The sequence below is a fragment of the Syngnathus acus genome, chromosome 15, assembly GCF_901709675.1.
Source record: "Syngnathus acus chromosome 15, fSynAcu1.2, whole genome shotgun sequence".
In the NCBI taxonomy this organism is placed as follows: Eukaryota; Metazoa; Chordata; class Actinopteri; order Syngnathiformes; family Syngnathidae; genus Syngnathus; species Syngnathus acus.
Window position 1 is genome coordinate 9,787,960 of NC_051100.1, and position 18,951 is coordinate 9,806,910.

General features: G+C 40.6%; 1 protein-coding gene across 3 annotated transcripts in view; it reads right to left on the reverse strand.

Moving 5' to 3' along the window:
- Window positions 1-18,951, reverse strand: part of arid4b (AT-rich interaction domain 4B) — a 30,791-nt gene that overhangs the window by 7,455 nt on the left and 4,385 nt on the right. For all 3 annotated transcript variants that reach the window (XM_037270911.1, XM_037270912.1, XM_037270913.1), the window contains exons 3-16: window positions 12,399-12,509; window positions 9,417-9,482; window positions 9,052-9,142; window positions 8,080-8,159; window positions 7,723-7,814; window positions 5,250-5,391; window positions 4,058-4,137; window positions 2,460-2,536; window positions 1,768-1,916; window positions 1,606-1,678; window positions 1,246-1,340; window positions 1,041-1,138; window positions 744-933; window positions 401-654 (exon numbers count right to left, since the gene is read on the reverse strand). In XM_037270911.1, the coding sequence (XP_037126806.1) occupies window positions 401-654; window positions 744-933; window positions 1,041-1,138; window positions 1,246-1,340; window positions 1,606-1,678; window positions 1,768-1,916; window positions 2,460-2,536; window positions 4,058-4,137; window positions 5,250-5,391; window positions 7,723-7,814; window positions 8,080-8,159; window positions 9,052-9,142; window positions 9,417-9,482; window positions 12,399-12,509 (1,598 nt within the window). The remainder of the gene's footprint in view (window positions 1-400; window positions 655-743; window positions 934-1,040; window positions 1,139-1,245; window positions 1,341-1,605; window positions 1,679-1,767; window positions 1,917-2,459; window positions 2,537-4,057; window positions 4,138-5,249; window positions 5,392-7,722; window positions 7,815-8,079; window positions 8,160-9,051; window positions 9,143-9,416; window positions 9,483-12,398; window positions 12,510-18,951) is intronic.

The window sequence follows — 18,951 nt, forward strand, 5'->3', positions numbered from 1 at the left end:
AAGTCAAGAGGCCGTGTCGTTTGTCGAGCGGACGAAGCAGGAGAGAGACAGTAAGAGAGAGATAAAGCAACAATGTGATGCATGCCGGCCGGGTGAAAGGTAGTCAGTCAGGCTTTGCTGCTCAAAGACGCCTTTGCCAGCTGAGCCATGACTATATAAAAGAACAGTGGCTATATGAGCTTAGTTGGACGAAGAGAGGGTGGATTGAACTGGGAATTAGTGCAAAGAAAGGTCTGTGTGGTGGCAGATGCTGCCACCAAGGAAAGACTTTGGTCTTTATCAAAAGCACACTGCTGATATTTTGAAGGATGTCACGGAATAATGACAACATTCCACCCACACTGTATCTTTTGTTTTTCCTTCAATCCTGCTTGAGGAGTCATCCCTTCAAACCACCTACCCAGAGTTGTCCTTGCCGTCTTGGTCCTCGTCGTGCTCTCGTTTTATGCTCTCGGCTCCGAGGCGAGACGTGGAAGAACCTTCATCTGCGTCTCCTGTGTGGGGGCTACTGTCTTTTTCCTCCTCCTCCTCCTCCTCCTCCTCGTCCTCCTCCTCCTCCTCCTCATCATAGGTGCTGTTTCCATTTCTGTCATTTCCCCCAGCTTTTGAAGATGTGCACTGACTTTGGTTCAGCCCTACCTCAAGCTTCTCCTCCTGAGGGAGAGGGATGCTTTTAATATAAAAGCACTTAATGCGACTACTGTACACATGCACCTGAAAGAAAATCCAAAGAGTGACTGCACCTTGCAGACTACAGATTTGGGTTCTGCATTTCCATGGTCTTTCTGCTCTTCTGGGATGGCTGACGTGGGGGCTGAGTTTCCCCCCTCGACTACAGACGTCGCTTCTCCCTTGGGGGCCTGCTTCAAAGGCAGGTCCAGCTTGAATGTGATGGCTGTGGAAGTGCAGTATTCTTCAAAGCCATAAAGGTACCTGCATGTAAGCACAATTCCTGTCAGATTGTCCTGAAACTGCTGAGCGCATCTAAGAAACAAGCAGCATTTGGCCCGCAGAGTTGTGGACGCAGCGCTTGTACATACTTGCGGTAAGCGCATTTGACGTTGTAGCCAGCAGCTGAATTGAGCACAGGGATACCGAGGTCCTGGTAGATTTGCTTCCAAACAGCGCCACTTTCAATCTGTGTACAATTGGCGAGACCAGAGGGCGCATCTGGATTTAGCTTGCAAGAGAACAATTACCAAGAACTAAGCAATAAAGAATCAGTGCGGTCACTGCGGCCCTCACATTGTCGAAGCCTCCCAGTCTGTTGACCAGTCTGTAGAGCTTGAACAGATTGAGATTCCGGTAACCCAGAACAGGCCGCTTGTTAATGGGCGTTCCTGTGAACAGATTTAGAGGCCATAACAAATGATAAACAAACCTTAGAGTAACATAGAAGAAAATATGCAGTCAAGATAATGTGTTTGGTGTTTTGCTTTGTGATGCATTTACTGGTTGTCATAAACGGTGAAATCATGTAGAACGTCCATTTGATATTGTAATTGAAAAAAGTCGGTTGAAAACACGAGTTAAAGTGTTTAAGTTAACAACACAAATTGAAGACTTTTATGTTATTTAATTAAATCAGCACGATCCTAAACTCACTTCTGTCTTCCATGAACTTGTAGAGCTGCTGAAGGAAGTTCTCCCTCTCTTCGGGGTAAGGCTCCACTTCCTCCTAAATCCAGCACAACAGACTGTTTGAGGCTGAATTCCACTTCTAATTTGTGGGAGGGGGGAGAAGCATGATTGTGATTAAGGATTCACCTCTTCTTCCTCAGCACTGGCATCTTCCTCTTGTTCCTCCTCTTCATCATCATCATCAACCTCACTGCTGGAGCTTTCCTCTTTCACTTCAGTTTTCCAGGCAATGGGAATGACCAACTGTTGCTGGAACTCCAGGGCTGCATCCAGCGCTGTTCAACACACACATGAATTGCTGGATTGGTTTTTGTATCAACAAATGAAACGTGAACAAGATGTTCAAAATCAAGCATATTTTCCGGCCTTGGTTTAACCCCCCCCTCAAACCCCCGCCCAGAGTGCGGTTGAGGTTGCGGCTTCTTGAAACACAAAAAGTCAAACATTAATGAGGTCATTCAACAGCGAAACATTTTTCACGGCAGGAAACGTTTGTGACAGGTTACTAGGGGAAGTAAGCAAAATTAAACAACCTTGTCAGATCGTCACAACATTTTTGTAAAGCAGACAGATAACACAGATAGGAGTGGAATTAGATAATAGAAAGTGTTTTGCTTATTGTTATCTTATAAAATAGGAGCACTGTTCCATCAGAAAAAAAGGCTATTAATAAGAATTCTTGGAAGGATTCAAAGAAAATTTTATCCACACTGAATGTCTGCTACCGATGTGCCAAAACATTATCATCCCGCAAAATATTTGTGAATTCATTTATTATGACTCATGTTAAGTGTAGCGCACTGAAATGAAACTCTCACCCGGCTTCAGCCCTGCATCAGCCTTAGGGGGACAATCTGCGTCGATCTCTCGAACATCCTTCCGTAGCACCGTGTAACTGCAAGAAAAGAAACGTGACGCTCATTAGCAGTTGCATGATTACAGCAATAAACTACACATAAAAACAAATAAACACTCGCTTGTAAAAACACAAACTAGTAGTAAATGTTTTGCACTTAGCCAAGCCAATGGCATTTTTTTTGTTGACTTGACCAATGCGGCAAGTTAGCCAGCCAAACAAAGGGAGTTAAAGCTTGTTTCCACTGTTGCTAGGGTAACAATCTGACACACTATGAATAACCACACTATGAATCCCCCTGCCTTCCCCCATCTGCCCTCTGCATGTGTGACCTTGCGTTCCCTAAGAATATTTTCAAAAGCTATTGTTTCCAAAAAGCACATTTTTATCGCTAACCGATCGCAAACTCTCTGGGGAGGGAGCTCCGCACATTAACCTACGAGCTGCATTGACGAGGTCAGCAGGTTTATGGATGTGAACTCTCATCAGCAAACAAAGCACATAGATGACACTCAGTTAGCACCACTTTGGAATAATAGACGTGAAGAGGCTACACTAAAAAACATAGTGGAAATATTTTTGAACGTGTTAAAAGCAGGTGAACAGGTACCCTTATCGAGTGGAGTTTATTGGAAAGGATGAGTTGGTTGCAAATAACCTGCTTAGTTTTAACAAATGGTTCGCTGCATAGCAAAATTGTGAGGACCGAAAAAAACGCTAAGAGCACATCAAGATGCAAACATAACAAAACAATGACATGTGGCTGACAGCTGAAACTTGCCCTCTGTGGTAATAAGGAAAAACATTCCTGATCACCTCTTTCATCTTGTTATTCCTTTCACATAAAGGCAGGCAGATTGGAAGGAACCAACCCTTGCAAATCTCATTAATACAGAGATAGATTTTCCATCTTCTCGCATTAATATTTCTGGATTCCAGCCCTCGATAGACTGTGCTGATTGCAGTGGGGCAAAATCTAATAGCGACAGGAAGTGGAACAGCTACTGTGTGCGCCGTGTAATAATACCTGACAAGAATAAAACAGGCATTTCATCTGTGATTTATCTTCCCTCTAATCGGCTCTACCCTTCACCTGACTATTAACCGCAAGACATGATAAGAGGTCTTTTCACACTTTCTGTGCTATAATTATTTGGTGATGACTTACACAGGAGATGTATTGTGGGTTGCAGATGCAAGGCTTGAGATAAGGAGACCCCGGCTGCTCTCTCAACAGTGGAATTCAACTCAAGTAGCGGTGAGCAAACAAACTGAACTTTCACAATTTGCAGTCTTTAAGAAAATTACCCGCAGGCAGCTTAGTCCATTTACCAAGTGGACACAAACTTGGAAACGAGACAATAATTGCATCTGCCACCATATAAACACGGCGCACATACAACCAAGTAAATCGGGTCTGTAATAGAGTAATGATTCCAGTAAACAGCATCAAAATGATTCTTTAATGTTGGATTAAAATGAGCCAAACATATCACAACACTATTCAAATATTCTTCTAGTCAAATATTTATGATAACGTCATTAAAAATTCAGACTCACAATTTTCCGTCCTTGAAAGAGCGGACGAATAAGCTTTCCTTTTTCATTGTGACGTCATCGTGGCAGTCGGGGGAGGTGACCTGAGTGTGTAGAAACAAGAGACAATCCAGAAGTCAGATGAGGTAGCAGACGGCGCCTGTACGTGTGTGTGTGTCTGTGTGTGCGTACGCATATTCATGAGCAAAATAAAGAAGTGAGAAAAAAATGGTGTTGTCAGAGCATAAGGAAAAATGTGTTTGTGAAGGCCATGTTGATTGATGGATTCCAAACTATGCTGTCTCTGAGACCAAGAAAGACGAGCGATCGAGATGCAGAGTGAGGAATAAAGGTTGTTCAAAGTTTGTACGCGGCTCGCAGCATGTGGCTCCGCTGTTGACTCAGATTGAGGTGCATAACAGTGGGAGTTGTTCCACTGTCAGAGTCTAACCCAGGGGAGGCAGCACTACCTTTATGGAGATAAGATTTCCCGCACTGCATGCTCCAAGTCCCAATATTCACAACACACCATGCAGCATTACAATGTTTGTTTTGGCACAAACCCAATCTCAGATTGCTACCTTTTTTACCAACATGGTCCAGAGCAAGTAAACAAATCAATGCACATCTCATATTTCATTATCAGGCATTATTTACTTTGTGTTTGCAAACCTTATTTACCAGACTTCTCTCATCCCATCTGTACAGTTGCAGTAGAAATATGTGAACAAAGTAGAGTACACTTCCCTAGGCTGTCACAAGGAGGCAGCACGGAGGTCGGTCAACAGCAGGCCAACAACAACAAACACTGTAGGCGGGGCACAGTTAAAGGGGAAGCTTTTCCTACTCCTGGCCTCTCCCATTCTCCCACTTCATCTCTGAACACTTACATAAACATAGAAAGCATGTCCGCTTATGCTTCCTAAGATTTAAATGTGGATGGAAGGGAACTGTTAGCAACAGCCAGGGTTTGTGCAATAGAGTTGATTTTCTTCAAGTGACTGCAACTTCCATCCATCCATTTTATGAAGCGCTTCTCCTCATGAGGGTCGTAAGAATACTGCAACTTCAAAGTGCAAAAACAATTGGTTTTGTCTTGGGCGATATAGGATCAAAAACTGGCGTGCTTTCACAGGCCCCCCAAAAATCCAAATAAAGATGGGAAAAGGCAGTGACAGAGCAGAGGATGCTGACCGTAGAGGTGCTATGAGCTCACCAGTGCAGGATACCACGTGATTTTCTTTTTATCCCCCATGGCCACTCCCTCCACGCAGACCACTTTGCCAAACAGATCTTCATTCTGCCGTTGATCGCTCTCCTCTTCTTCACTGGAGGATGAAGATAGGTCTTCCTCTTGGCTGTATGACAAAAAGAGACCAATAGTTGGGAAAATTGGACAATAAAATAAGAATGTAGTGTAGATGCATGCAAATTTAAATGATTTCCATCCAGTTTTACTGGGCACATAGAGAGAACAATTCACACTCGCGTTTAAACCGACTTACAATTTAGATCACAGGTGTCAAACTCAAGGCTCAGGGGCCATATCCAGCCGGCCATAATAATCTATGTGGCCAACTAAAGCAAATAAAGAGTGTCTACTATCTATTTCTTGCGAAATAGGATTTTTCTTTTCATTTTGCCATAAACACAAAGGTAGATCTCAGCGTGCCACAAGTTTTCATGACTCCTGATTTCAAAATAAAATTTGCTAACACTGTACAATACAGTTCAAAAGTCAGCGGTCGCTTAGAAAGTGTTTTGGGGGGGAAAAAAAGGGCAGTTTCCACCTTTCAAAGGCAGAACACCCCAAAAATTTAAATTAATAAAATGAGCGCATTTGACCTAAACTGACACCAACATTTGGGTAATGTGACTTCTTCTTTAAGTACATGCCGCATTCCTTGTTTATGTGTACCAAACAAAGTGATGTAATGAAAACAAATTCTATTGTGGCACTGATAAGAGCCTTTTAATGGTATTTAGTGGAAAATAGCTCCCTTACTATTTAGTCATTGGTATTTTTGTATAGATGAGCCAGCTCAGTCAGCCTTGACATGCCTCTAAATGTGATCATACAGGCAGTACCAGCAAGCAAACAGATCCTCCCTCCACCCTTTCGTTATGCATCACTCGGCCTGCTCTGCTAATGCAAGATGTGAACGCACACACGCCGTCTGGCATGACTTAATACCAGTAAATGTGGCTGGCTGTTATTACAACTTCTACTCTGACACCACAGAAACAAAAGACATAAACAACTGAAGGGAAACTGCAGTTTATGAGATCCTTGTATGATTAATACTGTTGCAGGACAGGTTTAGTTAACAGTGACACCTGTGGAACAGTAAATAAATAGTACTCAACAAATGAGCACAGTAGGCAACTGGCAGACAAAAGTAATTTTATCCATTGAACAAACTGAACACATGACCAAAATGTAACTTTATGTTGGCATTGATGACTCATTTACCCGTGGCTAACTTATTGTGATTTTGATATTTTTAATCAAAACATAATTTCTAAAAAATTGAATTTTCATTAGTTTGTACTCATTTTTTTTCTTCAACTGCAAGAATGAAGTTCTTAGAAGACAACTGACAATTATGGTTGTTAAGGTTTGATGATCTTCTTTACTGTATTTATTTTGTTTTAGTTTGTCTCGATTCATGTTCTGTTGTGCTGTTGGCTGTTTTCTATTTACGTCAAGTATGATGGGGACCCCCCTTGAAGATTACATGCTGTCTCAAGGTCTTTATCCAAATAAAAAATGTATCAGTGGCCCACATTTGAGTACTTTGTAACAAATCTGTTCGGGGTCTGCTCGTTTATGTTTAGCAATGAGTCATTTTAGTATCAGTCAGTCAGAGGTTTTATCAATTTTATTTGACCTGAGTATATACACATAAATGTAGAAACACCAGTTATCCATTAGTCGCTCAGCAACAGCATTGTTAAACAAACAACACGAAATGTATTTCGGTGAGCTTTAACCTAGTCCTTGCCGTTATCCTACTTGAAACAAATTATAACGGTGAGTTTTAACCTATATTGAGTCCTTGTGTTATCCGACTTTAAACAAATCATAACACATTTACTGTCAGTCGAAGCATTGATATCGAACATTAAAGTGTAGATAGTGGAAAAAGTGTGGACGTGCATGATCTGAAAATAATGTTTTTCAGATTTAGTCAGAAATGTCTTTTCAGGCCGCATTGTTGATGTTTATGAAAATATTTTAGCGAAGAGGAAGACAAGCGAGATGTGCTAATGTGGAGCTGGGACTCTTCCAAGTCAATATTACATCAGTGCCATTAGCAGTGGTGTCAGAATGAGATTATTAAGTGGAGCGTCCTCTTTATAATCGCAGCGATGTCCATTGCCAAAGCCCTGAAGCAGTTTCTATTCCCACATGAAAACTGCAGTCTGGAGTGAGCATATCAAAACGTAACACACCCACCCAAAACTGTGTGGGGTTTCCTGCTGTAGGCCTCGGGAGGTTTTTCGAAAGAAATGGAAATGAGAGCAAGCCTTTGCTATCACGATACACAGAACAGGGGCGCCTTTTTCTCAAGAATGTGAGTTGGCAGGGAACATTGCTCATCATTTGCATCTGCATTGCAAACCTCTGCCATGGTTTGAATGACTGACGCTTACATAATGTCAAATGAGGAAAGGTCTATACTCACATTGGATTGGACCGTCGGCCCCTGTTACCCTTTTTACCGATGACGGGTGTGCCGAAGTGCTCGGGATTGGTGAGAGGGAGTCTGTCCAGAGTCTGCAGAGGCAACAAACCACAGCAAAGAGACAGTTGGCACACTTTAACGGCATTAAGTGACAAGAGTTCAATTCCCGAGGGGGAGATGTGAACAATCCATCCATCCATCCCTGAGCTGAACATCTCAGCAGCAGTAAATAACTAAACACTTAATTGGTGCTGGGTCTTTAAGTACGGGAAAGAAAGAAAGTAGAGAGGAAAAAACCCATGACAAGTTTCATGTCCTTAGATAGTTTTGGTGATAGGTGCGAGACATGTTACTCGCCTCACTCTCCGCAAAGTGACGGGCGCCTTTAAGGCAGAGGGAGGAACGCCTTAAAGTCTTCTCATCGCCATCGTCAAACACTGTAGGGGTGACAATGAAAAAGACAAACTTTAGGGCGTTGCTGTATCAGGAACCCCTGTAGAACAATACACAAAAATATGCATACGACTGTTTAAGACTTGTTTATACAAGTACATATGAGTCATTTTTTCCTTAAATGAGCTTAGCAATTATCTACAGCAGTGACATACAATTCTTCTCCTGCAAATGAATGAAAAGCAAGAACGTGAGAAACACACACACACACGCCTGCACACAACAGCCAAGACCCGAGGGCACTCTTAACTAACAGGCAGCGGCAAAAGAGGCTGTTGCGCTGGTTACAGCTTACAACAGCAGAAAGAACATAATGTCAATCAATCACTTTAAGTCCACTTTGTTCAATTGTGCAATACCGAATTTTTTTTGAGAGCAACTTAGATATGGTTGCCCGCATTATTTCACGCCATGAAACAATACTCATGCTGCACAAAGAGAAATAACTCTCTCCTTCAGACTAGTAATTATGGTAATTGTTTTCTTAACACCACATCCTACATTTGGCATTTCTGTTTTACTTCGTTTTTTTGTTTCATCGGATTAAGCAGAAACTCTTGCTGCACATTACTCTGCTCAGCGCTGAGAAACAAATAGAGACAATTGACTAACAGTTATCTCAGCGCTGATAAACAAATAGAGACAATTGGCTAACAGTTAATAGAGCATAAGAGCAGCCGTAAGCATGTAAAAATGGCCAGACGTGTCCCTCGGGACATGACTCAGATCAAAAGTAGACCAATAAGAGTGTCTATCTGAGCTGGATACAAAGAGGCAAGCGTTCATAAGTCTTAAGTAAAGCTACGATGCTTTTTGAAAAATAGTAAATAGATACTGTTTCAACTGCTCTGACTTGCTTTCATGATTATGACTCACCAACGGTGTAGATACTTGCGTCGGTCAGCTTATTGATTGTGGCCTCCTGGTAAACACCATCTTGGCTCTTGACTTCTACAATAGCACCCACCTGTAGGGCCAAAACATTGCTGATTATTGGCTGATTAACCCAACAAACCTTTTTTATGTTTTGATGGGAATGGGAAGCTATTAAGAATGCTATAATGATTGTCATTTACTGGAATTAAATAACAAAGCCATGTTTGACATGAGACTCTGGCTTTGGGAATTCAAATTGGAAATACATAATGCCATGTTTTTTGAATTCCAAAGAAAACATACAAATTATAGAGCAATACATGATGTTTTGAGACAAGCCAGCTTCTTTATTGAACCCATCTCACCTTTAGTGGTCCTTTGATGCTTTCATCATGGACCTCAGCTGTAGAGAGATCTGATTTAAAGGTCACCTGAGGGCGTAGGGAGATGAAAAAGAGGACAGACAGCAAAACAAATGGAGAATCAATCCCAAACAGTCACATCAGAACATTCTTTCAGTGTCAACATTTCCCTTGTGTTACTTGCATTGCACTATATTGTATTGTCTTGGATACGACGGCTGTGATGAGTAAAATGTTGAGGTAAAGATTCAAGAGTCATGTGTGAGAATTTTCTACTCCTGCTGTAACGTGAACAACTGTACACCACGGCTACATCTGCTGGGGCCAACTGTTGCCGATTGGAGCTCAGAATGTCACAGACAACCCCCACAACTACACAACGTTTCACTGCATCTGCAGGTTCTGCTAAGTGAGCCACAGTAGATCATAATTTGATCATGCATCTTCTAACACTGAGACCAAAAGGTGCAACCCCAGCATACTGTGAACATGTAGAAGCTGCCAGGAGCAGAAAATCTGTTGGACAGACTCATATGCACTGACTGGAATGATGCAGTTGATGCTCATCTGAATTCTTACACATGATATCGAAGAAATATATTCAGCAGAAGTTAATCAGAGTTCTCACTAGATTGTCATTCAAACGGTATAGAAGATCTAATTACTGATATGACACGGATGAAACGTCTAAAACTCTTGGACCAATTAGCTATTGATTATTCTTTTTTTTCTGATGGAGAACTAGTGACAACAAATTTTGTCAAGCTCAACTCGTATCAGTTAATGCGCGTTTTAAAAAATCCTTTCACATTCTCATACTTGGTGTCGATCACCTCTGCAGCAGAATGGTTTGTAGAGTCACGCTTGAAAAAAAACCACTAAACCACCACTGCAAAAATAAAACAATCAGGGAGATAAAAGAGAACAAAGCAATGCTTTACTTAAGACATAGTGATCCATAAAAATGTGCACACGTGATTTCTTTGGACTGACAAGTGTAGTATGTAAAAAAATAAAATAAAAATATAATAAAAAATAAAATAAAAAATTCACAATATTCCCAAAGTCTGTCTGGGAGGGAAGGATCAAGCCAACAAATCAAAGAAACATATGATATTGAAGCACAGTCATGCAACAGGAAGCAAGAGAAAGGAAGGAAAAGCTTCCAGCAGGCTGCATTTCATCAGATATGGAGAGAATCACATTCCTTCTCCCGTAACACGGGAAGTCCTTTTAGCACCTGGAAGGGCATGGGGCCCCCCTCTCTCCGCAGACAGAAAGAAGATCAATAACACCTGACTCCTTTCACAAGCTGGTATTACTTCCTACTGACACCTTTGGCTCAAATAAAGTCCGTCACTGTGAATGGCAGTGTCAGCGTCATCTGGTAGTAGTACGCAAAAAGACATAAAGACTTTTTTATATCCCGAGTTTGCAATGTAACTTTGGATAAAAGTGGGATCAGCTGTGTGAACACTGAATGTTCAGTGAACTGCTTCATGTGTGCACATTTGACTCCACATGTTTTGCCTCTACTGGAACCGAACCCCACACTTCTGAACTGCGAGGCGGACGTGCTCCACCATGCCGCCTAGATTTATTTTTCTTAATTTGAAAATGACTGAACATTCAGCATGCTCAGCTTACTTTTCAACCAAGCTCAAAAGTTCATATTAATAAGGGCAATTTCACTCGTGCTATTGTGTCATTTATATTCTCATCCACAGCCCAGGAAAAAAATGCTTACGAAATGTCTATTAAGTTAATATGACTAAATTCAGTGCATTTATATTCCGCGACATGCCTACTGACAAAGGCTGAAAACGCAGCATAATAAATGGGGACCTTAAGTTCAGCACAGTGCTGCAGGCTCTGTCCTTGCTCACAGTGCATGTGCTGTACTTATCTTTTCACAGCAGGTAAAATCAGTGTGGGAATAATTGACTTTTTACTAGTCGTCAAGAGCAGAGCAGCATCGTAAAAAATGAATGTCACACAAATCTTTCACTCGAATCACTCATAGGACCTCATGCCAGATGCTGCAAGCATCACCTTGTTAAACAAGCAGAGAGAGATTAATGAAAGAAGTTGGAACTCATTAGAGTCGAACATTGACGCGTGCTCGCACGTTAACGAAGCATGTTGACTTTAGAATCAAGCAAAAACAAATCATGCATTCAGTCAATTAACATGCAAACCCTCACACATGAACTGTTATCGCCTCATTTGTTTTATTTTACACCAAAGTGTTGTGACCACAGGCATCGAGGTGTCTAAGGAGAGCCATTTGAATAAAATCCTCTCCTCAAATGTAAATTTATGCCGACGGTATTAAACACAAATCCCACCTGTTTTCAAATCAGAGACCATGTGAGGACAGGAAAGTTACAATAAGTACAGCAAGCACACTCACGCCTAATGTTCCAATGGTGCAGGTTTGAGTAGCATTGCATCAATAACTTCACCCATTTGCAGTATTACATGCTTACTAGCGGATCGTAGCACATACGGACCATATGGGCAGCAGACTATAGTTGGGTCTGAATTGCCGTAGTTGGCCTTCTGCTGGTTGCTGCCCAGTAGTATAATCCATTATGCCTCCATTGTAGGACAGACAAGTGAGCAGCCCCTCCTCTATTGTATTAACCAGATGCTCAGCCCTACTGGGGGAATGATACAGTACAGCGCCTATTTTGCAAAGCCTTCATCAGCAAAGCATGAACCCAATAGGGGAACAACATTGGAGCTGTCATACTTGTGAGGATGATGTGTGTAAAATGGATGCCTGAGGCCTTAATGGGACTTTGCTCCAACCAGATGAACACCACAGGAGGCGCTACACCTCGCAAGTGAAACATTGTGTCGACATTCAGCGCAATAGCTTTAAATCACTCGTCGGTCCAATATGAAAAATCATTCAAAATGAACACGGTTTGACCATTGCATCGTCATTAAAGTACAAAAATGAAAGACACAATTCCTTACCTTAGCCTTGACCAGACGCTTGGCCGTCTTAATTTTGGCCTCGCAGAAAGCCCCTCGGTACTTGGCACTCACATCAGTCCCTACTGTCAAGTAAGGGGGCTCCTCCAGAGTCTATCGAAAGCAACAAAAACAGAGAAAAAAAAATGAATTCAACACACACTTATTAATATTCACTTTGGTGACAGGTGTATTCTTGAAGCTCAGGTAGAAGGGCACGCTCACATGCTTTGCTTAGTCAAGGGCAGCAACACAAAACCCAGCCCAGCTTGGTGATTCATCCGTGGAAAATGCATACCATCTGTTGTGGCTATTTGAAAAGAAGCCACTGAGGGAGCAAGTATAAAGGCAATACACGACTGCTTCGAGACTACGACGGGAAAAATTCATCGTAAAGCAACTCACTGGAATTCAGTCATCATCACTACATGATTATCTCCTACATTGAAAGGTCAATGCAGAGTGGGGGAAAAAAAAACTACGAGTGGGTGAAGGGATGATGATGCTTGTGTGCACTGTTTGACAGGAGGGCTGAATACTGATTAAAGGGCATTGACTTTTAATTGTATTAATAATAATAATAATAATAATATTAATATTAATAATAATAATAATAATAATAACAATAATAATAATAAAAATAATACGTAGTATATATAAATATATAAATAAAGCTGCATTGGTGCCCCAAGTATTTATATTATTGACAAATTTTTGACCGATCTGTTCAACCAGTAATACATAACATTGCAGGTCCAGCTTTATCTACTATACGCAGCAAGTCTTGATATAGGTATTTTCATTTTATTGCAACCTGGGCCCTTTAATATTTCAGTGTGCATGTGCACCAGTGCACACTTGAATCTAAGCCAAAAATGGCTGACACGCTGTTAATTACACCGTATCAGCAATTTTTTGAGGGTGTGCATATTTATGCATCCAGGTTTTTTTAATATATAAAACTGACATAAGTATTAATAAATAAAAATGTACTTGAACTAACCAATAAAAATCAGGAATTGCTTTTGAACGGAGGTTCAAAAGAATTAATTTAAAAAAACTAACAATGAACTGAAGAACTTTTATAACTCTGAGTCGTTCCTTTTTTCCTTTTTCAATGAAGTTGGTCTGCCGGGCAGGCGGCATATCTGCTAGGAACAAAAGGATGCTGAACAAACAAGTAAAGAGGGTCAGCTCTGTCCTGGGGTGGCCCCGAGACTCAAATGACACAGTGGAGGACAAGAGAATGATGGCTAAGCTGTCAACCATGCCAGATACCCCTACACAGACCCTCAAGGACAGCACTGTGCATCTTCTTCAGCAGCAGACTTTTACACCTGCGCTGTGTGAAGGACAGGTTCCGCTGCTTCTTCCTGCCTGCTTGCAGTACACAACCGGTACATTGGACGAGACAGATCAAATAGTTTATACACGAACAAGGGTTGTGTGTGCGTGTGTGTGTGTGTGTGTGTGTGTGTGTGTGTGTGTGTGTGTGTGTGTGTGTGTGTGTGTGTGTGTGTGTGTGTGTGTGTGTGCTTCTTGTACACATCAACTCTTGCATTTTTTCTCTTACATCCACTATTGCTTCTGAAATGATGCAAATTTCTACAGTGTGGGACTAATAAAGGTGGTTTTATTTTAAAACAGGACTGGGGGAAAAAAAATCATGATACCTCTAGAACAGGAGTGTCAAACTCATTTTTTTGGCGGGCCGCATTGTGGTCATAGCTTCTTTCGGAGGGCCATTATGACTGTCAACCCAAATAAATGTATGAGCACCTCATATTATATACAGTAAAAGCTATAAAACAAACTGACAAATAACTCGTTTTCAAATCAGACGAGTAAAAACTGGTCAAATATTATTAAAAGTGAAGACAATTTGCAATTCTAGTAATGACACACGAATTTGATGCACAATTTGTCTTCGCGGGCCACATAAAATGAATGATGCGGCGGGCCGTATCTGGGCCTTGAGTTTGACACCTGTGCTCTAGAAAAACATTTGGTACATCTTAGGTGTCTTCAAACTTGTAAAAAGTCAGTCTGCCGAAGTATCTGCCTCAGTATCCGTAACAAGGTATTTTAGTCAGAATTTGGGTATCATAAGAATGACAATGGCAGCGAGTTAATGAACTCACAGTTTGACCTTGACATCATTAATCACAGGTGAAATGTAGAAACTGCAAATATAATCGTGCACATGAGAGCTAGATCAAATATAAAATGAAATACCTGATAAATCCAATCTAAATTCCTTTGAAAGTGTTTGATGGACAATAATATATGTGGGGTGAGACACAAAGATTGTCTTCCCGTTTATTTCTTCTGCAGGTTGTCAGGCAACAAGCTTTTGTCTCTGTCTGTGTACGTTCACAACAACTTGTCACATTTCGAAGCTGTATGCTAAGATGGAACAATGAAGCGGGTCCAATTTGCAGCTAACCCAGTCACGCGTGATAAAACATTTGTTTGTTATGAACTGCTCATTTCAGCTTTTGAACTGACTCCTCACGAGTAATATATACAGACTGTAAAGATTGTGAGTGAGGATGCTGTTTATATTTGAAACTTAATTTTTCATTTGGTGCTGCAATCATGCTTGCTTCCTCTTTGTCAGTGATTAGTTGCAGACAGCCGCAGAAAGCCGACTCCGATGTTTGAGTTATCTTCGTGTACACATGGCAGAGGATTGTATATCCAGAGGTGTTAAACCAATTTTTAAAACATTGAATACTGTCAGATTAAGGTAAAGTTTAGATGCATTTAAAAGTTTGGTTTCAATAGATTTACTGTAATTATGTTTTTTCTCCCACTGCATATAAACATATCAATCACTATATTGCTGACATATTGACTATTTTCTGTGAGTTCAGCGCCATTTATTATTAATAAAAAGAAACCTCCTCTGAGCGCATTCATCCATTTCCTATTTGTTCTCATTTGGTTCACAGGTCCCCATTAGAAGCTGGATGAAGCAGCAATACTTATCATGTATTATATCAGTATGTGAGGATTGATAGCCATTAGCTTTATTGCTTATTAACTGTAAGCTCTTCCAGTAAACACATTCATCTCAAACGCAACAAACGGGTAGAAAACTGTCTTGCATAAATGGTCCGTTAGTCTGTGTGGATTCCAATGGATAAAAGCGGAAAAATACATTTATTGAAATTCTGTTCAATGAGTACATGCTGAATATAGCCACACTTAACTGTACGACTGACAGTTTCTATTAGCGATACTTTGATTTGTGCTTTGCCGGCTAATTATTCATCTGACCTGAATTCTGAAGCCAGCAGACCCTGAAATTTAGAAGAAATGAAAATAACAACGGCCAGTCTCAGCCAATATTCCTACTATAACAGCCAGCTTTTAACAGCAAAAAAAAAAGGAAACATTGGTTCATAGGGTGATGGAGTGCATCACCTCAGTTAAGGTGGCCACGTGGGCAGCATATTTAGCGGGGTGCCCTCTTTGAGCGTGGCCCAGTGACTTTTACCCTCAACACTCCAATAAACAAATCTGCCTGCCCTCAGCACCATCCACTCTCTCCAACATCAGGTTTACATGACACAGTGGACATTTCTACTGGCTAGTTCATTTCCTTGTCATTTCCTTGAGTCTTTGGCTTGAGGAAAAAAAAAGAATGACCAAAATGACTAAGATTCAGACCTATTTCACTGTTAATGCACGCGATATGGTCGATACACTGGGATTTTCTAACGTGCATCAACCAATCAGATTAAAGCTCATTAAATTGTTGAAAGCACCAGCCAATCAGGTGATTGCAAGGAGCCAATCAGAGTTCAACTTTGTAGTGTTTTTTTTTTTCCCAGCAAGGGAAGAGCACTAATGCACTTATTTTGCTCTATTTCTTAATTAAATCATTTCGGGTAAGACGTAGTGATGGTTGGATGAAGCCTCATAAGGCATCAAACCACTTGAACCACAGCTCCAGGTGCACAAGAAACCACCTGCTGGCCAGGTGTATAATCACAAGCAGTTGTATCTCAACCACATAATGTGTGACAATTTTTTTTATTTGGTTGGTTGTTTTGTTGCTTAAAACCTTACCAGTTGGTCTACTTGTTTCATTGCTTCTGACACCTCATGACTTGCTCTGCTTTCTCCTGTAGGTCCAGTCTATCTTTTGGTGTACTGGTCTCAGTATTACATCGTCTTTGTCGCGAGAGTTACTGTCAACCAGTTATATTCCGCATTCTAAAGCAATACAAACATCTAAAATAGCCTTTTCACCCTTTGCCAATGCTGTGGAAAACAATCTGCAGGCACACGGGTTTGATTAAACACATACAAATGGGACCTGGCATGAGGTGATCAAAACCAAAACAGGCTGACATGGGAACTAAAGTCTACAGGGAAAAATGTATAGTGTAAGATTATTTAAATCACATTTGTGAGAAAGTGTGACGACAGAAAGGAGAATCAGACTATCAGTAGTAATAGTACACACAATAAATAATTTGACGCTTGTCTGACTCGCAAAAACAAGCATTTGTAATTGCACCTTTTCAGTCTTTAATCCTTCCTGTCATATGAGACAATGATCCCGCAATATACGGCGGCTTCTGAAATCATTCATTCTTTCCCCGAGAAGAAATACAGTATTTCTCCCAACAGCAAAACGCGTGTACTTCCTTGTCAGCTGTGATTCTCAAAAATGTAATAAGCGCCTAAGTGGAAATTACTTGCTGTTTTTCCAAATCGTCTTTAGGTAAAATTGACTTCATCTGCTTTTAGTAGTGGAAAGCAAAATACGAGATAATTGCATGACTGGGGAGAAGTTCCACCTGTTCCTGTGGACTGTTAGCATGAAGGCCATATTACAAATACCCAAGCGCTCAACTGCGCTAATATATAAATAATCCTTCTCTCTCTGTCTCTCTCTCTGTCTCTCTCTCTCTCTCGATGTTGCTATTCAATTCAAGAATGTTTCCAGTTGTCTTGACTTTAACATGAGTTGTCTTTTTGAACACTGCTTTTGTCCACCATCAGTCACAAATTCTCTCATCACAGATCTGCTGACATCAGATCATCTCAGGCGTCAATATTTGAGTCAATCCACATCACCACGCTGGGATGAGGGTAAATTGGATTGGATTAGATAGATTGCAAATCTTAAAACACATTCTTGTGAAATGCCATGTTGTCACTTCTTCTGTTCATGTTATCATTATAACCTAATCAGTAATATTTACGATGATGGAATGATGACACACTGATCAAATTATGAACAAATGCATAATGAAATAACGCGGCACGCCAGATGGTTTGGCAAGAGACTTTACTTCGGACAGCAAGCTTTCCCTTTCAGATAAGCTCCTAACAATATGAAAAGAGGTGCAGGTTTTAAGAGTGCGAAATATCAAAATGAGAGCTGTACATTTACACTGCATTGGAATTGGCAGGTATTGGCTAAGGGTCATTTGTTTTGTTATGTTTTTAATTTACCACCCTACAAGGGTTTGTGTTGTTGTGACTTGGCTTAAGCCATCATGAGTCACTCGTATTAATGGTTTGGGAACATTTTTAAAACGGATGCCATTGCTTATGCAACCCACCCATTTTTTTTCTTTCTGTTTCATTTGGGTTTCGGACCAGAAATGTCTAGATATCCGGGCATTGACTAGGACTTAATTGGACTAATACAATAATATTTCACAATATGTGTAAGCCATTAACTTTAGTACTCTGACTGAAATGCAAGTATAAAAGTGATTGTATCACTTTGACTACATTTGTGATGTGTTTAAAACAGAACAAAAGAAGCATGTTAAGAGGAGTGCAGGAGGAAAGAATTACTCTCATTCAAGCAAGCACATCTAATAATCCTGCTGTGAATCACCTCTTTGTGTTCAGTAAACTTAGTGACCGGTGTTTCAGCAGAAGTAGCATGGGAAATGCCCAAAAAGGTTTTGACTAGAAAACGAAAATAACAATCAAAATCGGGAAGCAGGTCTTTTGTACTCCTCCGGCAAAGTCGCAAGCGGGGAGCCAAACATAAACATGAATTATTTTAATGAGTAACTGGATGTGACAATGGAGATTTAAAAAAAAAAAAAACTAAAAATATACTTGCTTTCACTCACATTAATATTTAATGAACTGTGGCTTGTTTTAAATTGACACACTGGCTCAAACATGAGGGGAAACTGCAAATTGCAAATAATTATTTTGCAAGTTCTAACATGAGTGGATAACGCATAAGAGTCATCATAAAACCTCATTATGAATCTCTGAGGGTATGCTCTATCTCCTGCTCCAATTATTATTTTTTTTCCCTTTTTGGATTTTTGCAGAGAATGAATGAGACTTACTAAATGGGGCTGTTGCACAGTCCTTGACAAAGATTTCATTTTACTGTGCTCAATGAGTAAAAACTGAAGTGAATGTATATGCGTGATTTACGAGTAACATCCAAGAGTGAGAGTGAAACTTTGACCACAGACGCTGCAAATATCCAGCTATTTTGTATTCCACTGTTTATCAACCTTTATTGAGCTAATGTGGCCATTTTATATGACACGAAATA